This window comes from Acyrthosiphon pisum, chromosome X, assembly GCF_005508785.2.
Source record: "Acyrthosiphon pisum isolate AL4f chromosome X, pea_aphid_22Mar2018_4r6ur, whole genome shotgun sequence".
In the NCBI taxonomy this organism is placed as follows: domain Eukaryota; kingdom Metazoa; phylum Arthropoda; class Insecta; order Hemiptera; family Aphididae; genus Acyrthosiphon; species Acyrthosiphon pisum.
The window spans coordinates 94,885,585-94,899,497 of NC_042493.1; the positions used below are offsets into that span (position 1 = coordinate 94,885,585).

A 13,913-nucleotide genomic window follows, 5' to 3' on the forward strand; every position below is an offset into this window, starting at 1 on the left:
GGTAATGTTTGCGTGGATAGGTTTTTAGTGAGTGGGTTTTGGTGGGTTTGTAGTCGGGCATGAAGGATTTTGTAGAAACGTGTAGCTTCTTCTGTCACGATTTAATTGACAGGTCGTTATACATTATGTATAGTGTAATTCGAAACCAAGGGTGGAGCATTAGTAATTTTCCTAAGAGCAATATTCTGAAATCGCTGAATTTTGTTAATGTTTGACGCTTTTGCTGTGCCCCATAATTGAAGACCATATGTCCATAGAGGTTTGAGTAGCGTTTTATATATAAGAACTTTAATTTTTAAACTGGAGTGCTTGTTATTTGTGAGTAGCGTTTGTAGTCTGCGAAGACGGGCGTTTAATGCAAGTATTTTTATACGGATATGGCTGTTCCAAGTGAGGCGCTTATCGAAGTTTAGCCCTAGATATCTGACTGAGTCAGATGTGGGAATAATATATCATTAAATTATGAATGAATTAATATACTCAAATTTCAAATTCAAGTCGACACTGGTTAACCTTAATAGATTGACTTGAAACCTTTTTAGCTAATTTTTTTATGCATAATATACACAAATAAGGTGGGTGAGACCAACAGAAATTGCAAAAAAAAAATTTATAGTTAAATAAGGACACCCTAATAGGACAACCTACCTTATCTTCCTACTGTTTTTCGAGTGCAAAATAAGTACCGAATATTGAGTATTGCAGGTAGAAAAAAATATGAGTGTGATCAAAATATCTAATTTTTCACAATTCTTAACGATATTTATATATTAGAGTTTTCTTCATCCCCCCCCCCCAAAAAAAAAAATGATGAAAGTCGTAATTGGACATATCATTGTTATTGCGAGTGTCAATCATTTTTAATAATTCGTCAGTACATAATATGTTATATTACCAGCTGGAGTGTGATCGTGTTTGTACGCTTCGCACATGACAAGTTTGTTCGGTGCCAATCTGAAAGGGTCGTTAAAAATGGCCACTGGATACAAAAATGTATCCGAGTTTTCTCCTTGAGATTGGTACGTAGAGCTTCCGTCGAAATTCCACACTGGGAGATCTGTTTTAAAATAGCAAAAGGCAAATATTAAGTTTGAGTCGAGGAAATCACTAATCGAGTACCAACAATTGCACTATTATTATAAGTACCTAGACGAACCATTATCATCTTTGATTAATATATTTTAATAAAACATTATTTTTATCTCACCGAAATGTATAAGAAGTTTAAATTTAAATTTTTTAACAGTACGTCAGTACCTACTATATTGATTGAATAAATATATTTATTAACATATTTTTAACAGTAAAATGAATTTGTTTTTATTAATATTTTCTATATTATTCTCATTATTGCCAAATAAATATAATATTTTAATCACAGAAAAATAATCATTTTGTCTATTTATTTATTTGTTATTAATGAATCCGTAATAGCATAGGCCATTGGGTGTACAATAAATTTGAATTAAATGTGATTCATTTGCTGGTTGGTTTCTTGGAACGTTTATAGAAACCGTTGATATTTCATTGAATTAATGAGGCCATAGAAAGTGGTGGTTTTTTTTTTTTTTTTTGGGGGGGGGGGGGGGTAGTTAATTATTTTTCTGTTGGGGGCATGCTTTCAAAAAGGCGTTGAATAATTTAGTAATTTTAGCTTTTATACTGCGGTCTATCAATATGGGTCTAATTTGTCCAATTATACTTTATGTAGAATGTCTACAGTTAATTCAACTTAGTCTATTTATTAAAAAATACTAACAGACTATATAGTTAATGTACATTAAGTAAATAGATTGATTGATGGAATATTTATATTCTATATTCTTATCCGATTCCGTGTTAAAACACGATTACAATTTTGAATTCCAGAGTAATAATTATGCGATTAATCGATAAAATATAAGTTTCTTGTTATATTTTTATATTCCATACTGCATTTGTCTTTTTTTGTTTGCGAATCACAAAGAATGTTAGAACAAAACATTTAGTCGTTGATTATGAATTACTCATATAATAAACGACGACGTAAATTTGCTGCAATAATTATAATGGTATGAGAACAATGGAAAAAAAATGTATAGTATATTTGAACAGGATATCCTAATTCCACTGACCCACCCAGCCAACCATTATAAATATTGACCTAAAAATATATAAATTTAAGATAAAAAAAATATTTAATGAATTAGATTAACTATCCAGTCAGATGGTCAGTGCTCTCGGTTGACTAAAATGTAATTACAATGTATAAACATAGCAGGTGGTTATCTAATATTTTGAATAAGATACACGACAAATCGACGATATACCTTCTGGTTTTGTAGGTATAAAGTCTAGTGTTCTGGACTTTGCTCTAAGATCTTGTCCGGTTCCATCAATCCATACGTACATGACTTGTACCTTATCCTTAGGTTGAGGCAGCTGTTGAAATCTAGCCACAACAGCTTTGTTGATAACACAGTTGGGAGAAGTTTCCAAAAATCCGCTTCCCGGCATGGCTGAACTGTAAAATGTATTCATTGTTAATATTACCTACATTGTCTACCGATAATTGGACCATAGATATATACAACGAATATCTCGACAACTTTTCATTGAAATCAACCGCCATTTGCAAAGCAGACAATGTTTACAAAACAATATTATCAAAGTATATTGTATGTGTATTTAAGTATAATTTATTCATACCAATAAATGTAAATATTGCCTAAATAAAAGGCGGCCGACTTCAACATCGGTCACACCTGTAGTAGGTATGAAGACGTATATCTAGTTGTTGTTTATATTTATTGATTGGACCGAATAAATAAGGATATCGGCTATTATTGTGGGTTATTCTAATGCAATTATGATGTTTATTTAGAAAATTGCTGTAAATACATCAAATATAAAGGATCGATTTCCAGAAAAACTATTTTTCTAAATTTAAATTATAATAATAGTAATAGTACGATCTTTTTATTTCTGTGTATTTACATATACAATTTACCTATATTATTCGTTCAATTACGTAAAGTACATGGAAATCCTATTGAGTATAAATTTAATAAATTTAATATACTAAAACACACACATACACACATATATATATATATTATATTAATACTATTCTTACAAGTTACAGGTGCAATATATAGGTAGGTACGAGATGATTGCACGACATATTATTATGTTTAATTCATCGTTAAAATTACACTTATATAGGTACATGCCTAACCATATTATATACAAACTGCGGATGACCTAGATATATGTTTTCATAAAAAAAAAAAAAAAAGTTTGAAACCTGTAAAAGCAATATTCCGATGAAAAACAAAACGGTTTATTTTGTATACCTATTTAAGAAAATATTACGAAAATTTAGTCAGTGATTATGCCCGTGTTTACTTACCTTATTTCAACAGTGGTTATTTAAAATGTGTGTTTGTTATGTGCACCACGAGTACCTACACCGCCATTGTTTATAAACTGTAATATTTCATCAGAAATATCCAACTCACCTGGCGCCACTGACGCCACCACCACCACCCCTGACACCACCGCCGTCCCGCTACTTCCCATCCATCATCATAACCAGTTCAACGGTCTTAGTGTGTACCTTCTATACAATATTTTATACAACACAGAAGTATTTTTTTGTCGTCTCAAACAGCTAGAAATCTGAGCACTGAGCAGCTGAGACACTTATACCTACGCGTGTATGGGACGACCGAACGAAGCAAACATACCGACCCAAACGTGTCATAAACATTATAACTATGGAACGGATTTATATAAACAAAAAATACTCAAAATATACTTCTAAAAATATTATAATATTCAATAAAATATGTATTTGAAATTTAATCGAAAACATTGTATTTAAGATACTACGTAACAAATAAGTAATGGTTAAAATAAGCTTAGGTAAGTAGTAAGAGTATACGTGTAGTCGTGAAAATATAAGATGCAACAAAAATATGCACTATAAAACAACAAATATGACGTATTAAATATGGAAAACAAACAAAAACGTTGATATATGCAAAATACAATTTATGTTATATTTTAATAAGACTGATCTAAATAGAAATTAATTTTCAGATTTTCAAATTAATAAAACTTGATTAAAATATAAAATGTACTATAAACTCAAATATCTATTCTTTTTTGTTTGTGTATTAAATGCTGTTCATTACACTCGTAAAAATTAATATCAAATGTGTACTCAGCAGTTCACGTTAGCTACATTAGTTTAAGATTTAGAGTACATCGACCTATAGATGTTATGAAACTTAATGGTAAGAACATTATCTTTGTCCGTATGTTGATTTTTTACGATTATACAATTTTCTAAAAACTTTTGGATATAAAAATAGCGTGATATTAAAATGATCATAATTCGCTTGAAAACTGAATTATCGTAAAAAAACCTGACTCTCTACCAGAATCACTCTAATTTTTAAGCTAACAAACCTTAAAGTGAACTGCTGAGCGTAAATATTTCATGTTGCGCAGTTGTAAGACGGTGACGATAAATGTGGATGATGGTGTCCTTTTAAGAGTATAAATTATGAACTTATAAAAAAGTTTCGAGCATATATTGCATTTAATAAATTGTTAGTTGCAATTTTTTTTTTAAATGATTTTAAGAGAATATATGTCGATACTGATTTTTTTGTGGTCCTCTTACATATTAATATATTATAATATAAACTAAAAGGTTTGATAAATAAATAATTATAAATAATATTGTGGCCTGGGTAATATATTTTACCGGCCTGAATTTTTCTCCCAGGTGGGTCTATCTACACATAGGTACTTATTGGATACAATATTTACTCATTTCATAGGTACCAAATGTTAAAACTTAAAAGATTAGATTTAGTATAAATTTATGATATTGTAGTACCCATTGTATAGGTATTGGTTTTTAATAGGAACATAATTTGCAATATTATCTGTTCCATATAAAAAATGATTAATTAATCACGCCGATGGCGCATGAAACTATTATTTTCAAATTACATATTATTATAATCATTATAATATAATTGTTAATATAAGATATGCTTTATACAATTGTCAATCTAACTTGTTTTAATAAATATGTACCCAGAGAGCAATTTTTTGTTTAAAAATATTATTATAACATTATAATAACGAATAATATTAGTGATGTTTAAATAAATGGTGCTTATTTTATTTTTATATATCTGCACATTATGAATAAAACGCATATTATTGTATATTTCAAACATTGAACCATAAACACGTAAAATACATGTTTATCAATTCTATGTACCTCTCCTACCGAGACATATTATATAGGAACAATCATACTCTGTATTATACGCTCACAGCTACCTACATATTATAGTAATTTATTAACTGGCTATAAAAGTGTAATAGTGTTATACCTACTACCTATTATACCTACCTTATCCTATATTCGTAATAAATATTTTAATAATTAATTTTCTGTCACGCCAGGGCACAGAAAATTTAGTTCTTAATAATGGTTGACATTTTAGAAAGCAACCATTTCCGTACAGTGTGGGATAAAGTGGGAATCCTCAAAAGTGCCGGGTGGTAAACCGTAAATCCCCAAAAGTGCTAGGCATATATTCTGCACAACCAGATACTGATCGATGAACGTAGAGGCGTAACAAAAAAATAGTATATATGTGGCTTGTGCGGGGAGGCAATTTCAATCTTGGGCGTCTCCCACGTCTGAAATAGCTAAATATCTAAATATCCCGTCCTTACCACACAATATACTATTTTGAACTTTTCTCATTAGATTGCTAATCTTCACACCGAACATAATATGCGTATGAAAAATTCACGCAAATTAGTTTCGTAGAACTTCAGGTATAGCTGTATGAATTAATCGCATCAATTTTTAAATATATAAATATTATGGCTGTAATGCTGAATTACTCGTTGTTTACCGAAGATAAATAAAACCTAGATGCAAAAACCTAGAGCACAAACCACTTGCGGGGGATCATAGCGTAATACCTACCTAACTACTAATAAATAACTATTTTTCTTAGATGTGTTCAATTGCAAGCAGACATAAACGAATAATATTCTATAATATTCTAATAATATTATGCTTATATGCGGTTATGATTTTGACATTATTAATACCGGCAAGCGCCGTATGCTAACCTAAAACAATTGGTTCTATCTAATATCTAAATCTATATCGAATCTTAAAAATCGTTCGAATATTTTTCGATTCCATAAGCCTTATCCATTATTTGTTATAGAATAATAAAAATTAATTAAGTGGAAATAGACCCTTTTATGGGGGTTTATTTAATGTGAGTGGTGTGACAAACTAACTATGTGTGTAATTATTACTCTACTAATAAATAATATTAGATTTATATAGAAACATTGGTTTATAATTGAATGTAAAAATATATACCTGCAGGTTTAATTGTAAATAATATATACGGAGACCCTCACTGAAATGAAGACTTCTTTTGGTTGGTTTGGGTCGATTCGCGTATGACTTACGATGTTAATTTACAGTGCCCTATTATGATAAAATATGCTTTTATATTATATGAAGTTATTCTACGAATAACTATTAACTATTGTTTTAAACGTTCAGTCGATGATTATGTTGGTATGTTATTGGATCAGTACGGATTTTGTAGTGTGGAAAGGTCACCTCAAATTTATTTATCAGTCAATATTAATGAACTAGGTTTATTGTTTATAGATAACTGTCCAAAGTTTTAATTAGCTATATCTATATTTGAACAACTGAGAAGTCAAAGTTTGAAAGACACAATAATTAACTCTAAGATAACGCTTTTAATATGTTCACGATAATATATTTGATTTTGAAATTATGTTAATTCTTTGTATTCAATTATTTATTTTTGTTATAATTAGCTATATTTTTTATCTAAGCCTAACCTTGTGATGGCGTAGTGAGCTAACATTCGTATAGTTTATTATACAGAAACAAAAGAAAAATGACTTATAAAAAAAATTACATATTTACAATAAGTTTGATTGACAGTTCAAAGAACATTATGAGAATATTTGAATAATATACCTATATAAAAATATAGACTGATTATGCTATCCATACTTTTAGTTAATTTAAATTTAAATTAATAGTATAATAATACAGAACTATCAATGAACAAAATAAAATTAAAATTAACAACATCAAGAATGCAGACTATTAATAAGAAGTTGCTTATATTCTGAAAAAACTAATTATGAACTACCTTTTGCCCATTTAATAAGCCACAATAAATATTTATTTTTTCTAAAAAATTGGCATATCCTATACATTTAAACTTTATTGTTTTGAACTTTCATTTAGAAGATGCATTAAAATTAATTAATAGGTAGTTAAATTATATTTTAAATGTGTTCTAAGTTTATTGGTTTTTATTTTTTTAGATTTAATTTTTATATATTTTGACACCTGAATACGATGTCGTATATTAATTATTGGTAATTGTAAAGATCAATAGTGTTATTGAAGGATACTAGTCAGGCTTTGAAATAAGTAACATTAAGATTTTCTGTATCTACAAAACAAGATAAATATACAAATATAGATCATACCTGATGTTGAATATGACGCAATAATAAAGTTTACCTTTTGAATGGAGATTAAGTTTAAACGAAAATAAATGAAAAAGAAGTTAAACGTGACTTGATAAAATTTTTATTGCGAGCGACGTGGACTTTGTGATTAATTGACAATAGTGGTAAACACTGCGCCGTTGTTGTCTGTGCGTTGTGTTTATAAAGATGAGTGATTGTCTTATCCCCTCTTAGTTTTTGTTGCGTCACGTTAGAATTGATTGTTCGCGATCCCCGCCACACAGAATAAACTATAAAGAGCAATATTATTTTTATTATTACCTTTTATTATTGAATTGAATACTTCATAGGTGACAGCGGACCTTTTGACGCGCGTTGACAATAATTGCTGACGTAGGTAAGTGTTTAGCCAATGGCCATATTTTGACATTTTGTTTATATAATATAAGCTGTCGACTGCCATGCTCATAGATAATAAGACGTGCGTTAATACCTAAGGAATTACTGTTAATGACTAGGCAATAACGATATTTCAGATCAAATTAGACAGTAGGTATACGATATTTACTAGGAAATAATGTACCTACATTATATTCAAACAACGATGTGTTAAAAAATATTTCCAAGGTAATGACGATAACTCCGGGTCTTTTTCAGACATAACTGATAAAAATCAATTCAAATAAAAAATAAAAGAACTATTGTAAACTGGTTGTTAGGTGAACTCTAATTTTTAGGTACTTATTAAAAGTTTTAAAAGTTTAAAAAATGTATTTGTAGATGTTAATTAGACGTCACATGGGGTTGTAAATGCGATTTATCGATTTATTTATAATCGGTTTTAACAATAACGTACTTATTCCGACTTATTTTTACTTATCTAATATATCGATGGTCGTACATTAGGTAAGTACATTTTAGGTAAAATTAGCCGTCTATCGAATACATACGTTACCTATATAGTAAGTATACAATATAAAACGCGATAACTTATTTGGTATAATAATTAATTAATAATTATATTTATTAAATTATAATATTTGAACACTCCCATGCCTGCTAACTTAGCCTACTAACACATTGCATAACATATATCTAGGACAATGGCGTAATTACGAAGAGGGGATTTGGGTGTCATATCTCCTATGATTTTTTTTTAAATTGGCTAACCATATAATATTTACGTACCTACTCATTTAATTATACAAATATTATCATTTATAGGTACCTACCTATTGATATAGGTAGGTATTTAGGTAGGATATAGGTATTTTATAGAAACAACAAATAAAAACCCAAATACCCTATGGTAGCTGTAAGCCTGTAATTAAGATATTAGGTACTTGGTAATAAACACTAATCACTATTGCAATATTGAACAAATATATTGATATAATGCAGTATTTTTCGGGAACCTATATAGGTATGTTTCAATGAGCTAAGCAAAATTGTGCAATCAGAATTTGATAATATCTATATAATATTTAAACGAGTTAAGTACAATGGTATAATCTGAATATTTGTCGGTTGGACTTAGTTCCAGTGTTATAACCTTTTAAAGTTTGCAAATTTTGAGTATTTTACGTCAATACAGATAATTCCATATTTCCATTAATCTACTCGAAAAATTATATACGACTTTATTAAATACTATATGTAACTCATTATTTGATATGGATGCATGCATTTATACATGTACATACCTACTTAAATTATACAGATTACAGTTCAGAATGGTTGGACTGAGAGGTGTATATGATATAAACCAAAATATAAAATTTTGTTTTTGTATGTGGCGAGGGGTAAATGTTACAACCCCCTCCACCCATTAACATGACCTACCTTGAAATTGTCACAGTACCTACATCAAATTGTAAAAATGTAAATGATTCAATTTTTTTTTTTTTATGTAGGTAATATTAAGACGTATAATTTATCTTATAATATGTATTGTTAAATTTCCGACTCAATTTAAATATTTAACATATTGATCAACTATCTATCACTATTAGATATTAAGGTTATTTTCTAGTCAGAGTTGTAAATATGTTATCAAAATATTTGAATTTTATAACCTTGCGTATGTTGACTGTTAATGGCTACACAATGACGATATTGACTACTAATGTTAGGAATTTATAATATTTGCTAGCCATTTACGTTGATTTTTATGGGTCTTAATATGTATTTAAGTGCGGTCGATGAGCATACTAATTACAAAAGTGGTTACATATAATTAAAGTTAGCTACCTTAAGAAACGGTGATAAATTAAACCACAATACACATATTATTATATTATTTAAGTTTTTATTTTTAACAATAAAATAAAAACATTGACAAAAAAAATTTGTTTGTGTCAGTAGGCACACCAGAATTGAATACTTAGATGAAATTCCATATAGCGGTAAACGTTGGTAACGTTTGATACCAGAGAAATTAGGACTTTCTGTTTACTAAATAATGGAGTAAATTTTTGCAAAAGCCATGATCCAGCGTTTTGTTCAGTCTGTTTTCATCTGTTAATTTACGATAACCATGGTTGATTTTGTTTGTACTATTTTCGATTTACACTTTTTAACGCAAGTATCACACTCTCGCGGGCCTTCTAGTTATTTATTATAATCAATAGGTACATAACTTTAATTACTTTTCTATGATTTTGGCTTAAGTTAATCAAAAGTACCTATATCGATTTTATTTAAAATTAGATAGGTATGTAGTATGTTACCTATTATGTTTTGAAATATATACCACTGTTAATTTACATACCGCACCAAGCATTTACGAATTTCAACCTCTTCAACGTTTCAAATGTTGTCCTACTGTCAAATAATTGTCCTACCAAATAGAGATTCAGAATTTACGTAAAATTTTTTTTGATCTATTATAGGTTGTCCATACTCTGACCATACGGAATTTTAAATGTTCACTAATCCTGGCCAAATATTGTACCGTAGGCAACACTGCCGAATATTCAGAATGGCAGCCGATGGCCTACATTGCTGCACCTCCACGAACTACGGCGCGTTTGGTATAGACTAGGTAGGTAATAGAAAAAGGGGTATAACGCGTTGATTTCACACAGCGTTAGAAGGTCACATATGTAGTACCACTTCAATAATAAGTAATTATACAATGGTTAAAAGACCTGTGTGTTTCAGTGCACACGACCTAAGTGAATAATTAAAGAAATATTTAACTTTGATTGGATTCAACCAAGGTAGAAGGTCGCACAGTCCTGTTCTATTACTTTAAGCTGGAGTCCCTTTCCTAAATATGCCACTGCTACTTATGAAACAAAAATTTTTTCAACCTTATGAGACTATTTAATTAAATAGCTAGGAGATAATATTTTTTAACTAATACATAATACAATATATATTTTTTTAAAAATGTGCTTTTATTATTATAACACAAATAGGTACTAAAACCACAAGACTTTTATATCTCTTTCACATTCCTTTTTAAAAAAAAAAAATTTCTTAGGTCATACTTAGCATACTTGGTCTGTCGTATGTGGGTACCTAAATCCTAGCCAAACTATACTACATACTAAGTCAAGCCTAACCTCACTTGATACATTATTTCATTGATTATAGTTTATAAACATAATATTCTCACCAGGTGACCTACTGAATATTTCTACCAAAGTAAGAATAATACTTGTATTACCTAATTTGCCAGAATACATTTATACATTTTAATAATAGGACATCTTTGATTTGATCATACTATTTTATTATACTCTAATGTAATATTGTTCTTAATTTTTTAATTAAAATTACATATTATTTTGAAATAAAATGAATATTAATCATGGGCAATAATCTAATATTTTTAAATAGTAAAATAATGCTGAGAAAAAATATTTATATTTTTGGTTCCAAAAAATAGTATTCATGGATATAACTTATATATTATGTACTCAAAATATGGAATGAGATTTTAAAAATGAAATCATTAAAATATTTATTAAAATATGCCAAGTTACCTTTCAAGTTACATGATATTATGCAAGTACCTAATATAAAATATATAACTAGATTATATTATATTGTATATAAAAACAAACTAGGTAGGTATCTTTATTTGCCCATTCATGCAAACTGAGCAATTATAAGTACTATAAGTACATGAATTGGACCAAGTATGGGTGTTATGTATACCTGCAGTATTATACATAAACTGTTAACATTACTTATCAGTGTTTTAAATATACATTAATTCAACAAAATAAATTATTACAGTGCTTGACTTAGGGGGGGGGGGGTACGAAGGGGAACGGAGTACCCCAATTAATTTTTCAGAAACTAATATTATTTCAAAGAGGAAGGTTAGGTTAGGCTAGCCCCGCAGCTCAATAACATTGAACAAGCAATGGGGACGCTCTTTTTTTAAAAGTAAACAGAATCTCCACTTTTATTTTTTCAAGTCAAGCACTTTATCGTGTCACCTTTGGGATGAGTGTTATACTATTATATCAATCGTTTAGCACATCACTCTATCCCCGATAATATTAATAAAAAAAACTTAAATATTACAAATTATAATAATAATATTAGTATGTAATTTATTTCATTACGTTTGTAATAAATACCTTATAAAAATAATTTAATAATTTATATAATATTATATAAATAGTAAAATACTTATGATCCTACGGACATACTTATCCTTACTTAATTTTATAGATTCACAAAGAATATTACCCGAATTTTGAATTGGGGGGGGGGGGGTAATGGCATTTCTTTGGCACCCGCTGAACAAAATGCGAATAACTTTGGAAGGGATAAAGCACTAACGACGGGATAAAAAGCACTAACGAAGCACAAACGAATACAATTTGTAGGTACTTAGTTCTGTATAAGTTCTGAATATATAGAATAAAATAAGATGTGAAACAGTGAATAATATTTTTCAATACTGCGTGGTGTTGTCTATAGTTATTATTGAATACCATAAAATAACATACATTGTACAAAGTGTCGTTTTGTTTAAAATATTAAATACAAAGTACATAATATTTCTAAAATACAATTAGCATTTTTTTTAATAAATAAACTTGATAAAATGAGATTATATACCTTCTATGTTACATTAATATTACAAACCTTCAATAATAAACCAAAAGTATTTGAAAATTATTTGAAATACTTTAGGTACCTATAGTACAAGCATACATGTACCTATAAGTACCTTTGAGTAGTATCTTAAATACTTGAGAATAATTTAGATATAGATATTTATTCAAATATATGTGTTCTTTACAATACTAGAACCTAGTTATAACTTATAAACTATTAAGGCCTATCAAGTATCATACTTTGACATGGTACTATAACTTACCTAATTTTATGGATGCACAAGGAATATTACCCTAAATTTGAATTGGGGGGGGGGAGTAATTATGTATGGGGTACTGGCTTATCCTTGGCACCCCCCTGTACAAAATACGATTAACTTTAGAAGGGATAAAGCACCAACGACGGGATGAAAAGCACTAACGTGCACTAACGAAGCACAAACGAATGAAATTTGTTTGGACCCGAAATTCGAAATGAGGGGTACTGGCATATCCCCGGCACCCCCCTGTACGAAATGCGAATAACTTTGGAAGGGATAAAGCACTAACGACGGGATAAAATTCACTAACATGCACTAACGAAGCACAAATGATCACCCCGGGTTTGGACCCGAAATTCGAAATGGGGGGTGCTGGCATGTTCCAGACACCCCCCTGTACGAAATGCGAATAACTTTGGAAGGGATAAAGCACTAACGATGGGATAAAAAGCACTAACGTGCACTAATAAAGCACAAGCGATCGCCCTGGGTTTGGGCCCAAAATTCGAAATGGGGGGGTGCCAGTGACATGGACCTGTATATTTATATTTAAAATGTTTATATTTATAAATAGTCAATATTGTCAGTATACAAAATAGTCATAGCCCACGTGGGTTCACTTTTCGTTCTCAGCTCTCTCAGCGCGTAAGATTTACAATATCATGTTTCAGTTTTTGTGTAACTATTATGTGATTATCATCAGTGTCCTGTGAAATACGTTTATTATTTTTTTTTTTTTGATTAAATTATAGAATTTTTAATTTTTAACTAAACCCAAGTCTGTTCGGCCCTTACAAATTTAATCGGCCTGGGCAGCAAACGCAAAGCCTGCGGTCCCGAGACTACGCGCGCGCCAATGCTCGGGAAAAGGGAACTAAATAGGGACAAAATATTTACTGGAACATATTATTAATGGAACAAATGGTTTATTCCAAAATTGTTACCTGTAGGTAGGTACATTTGTTCCAATGAACTATTTTGCCAAACCATGTCTGTTCCGATA

The 13,913-nt window shown here is 29.6% G+C and overlaps 1 protein-coding gene across 2 annotated transcripts in view; it reads right to left on the minus strand.

Annotated features, from left to right (window-relative positions):
* The window catches only part of LOC100165282 (glutamine synthetase 2 cytoplasmic-like), a 19,296-nt gene extending 11,577 nt beyond the window's left edge, over positions 1-7,719 (minus strand). The window contains exons 1-3 of one of the 2 annotated variants that reach the window (XM_001947933.5): positions 7,585-7,719; positions 2,310-2,503; positions 896-1,057 (exon numbers count right to left, since the gene is read on the minus strand). In XM_001947933.5, coding sequence (XP_001947968.1) covers positions 896-1,057; positions 2,310-2,496 — 349 coding nt within the window. In that variant the 5' untranslated portion in view covers positions 2,497-2,503; positions 7,585-7,719. Of the gene's footprint in view, positions 1-895; positions 1,058-2,309; positions 2,504-7,584 lie in introns of those variants that run through there. The other variant, XM_029491448.1, reaches the window with a different exon arrangement.
* Between the last annotated feature and the right edge of the window lie 6,194 nt (positions 7,720-13,913).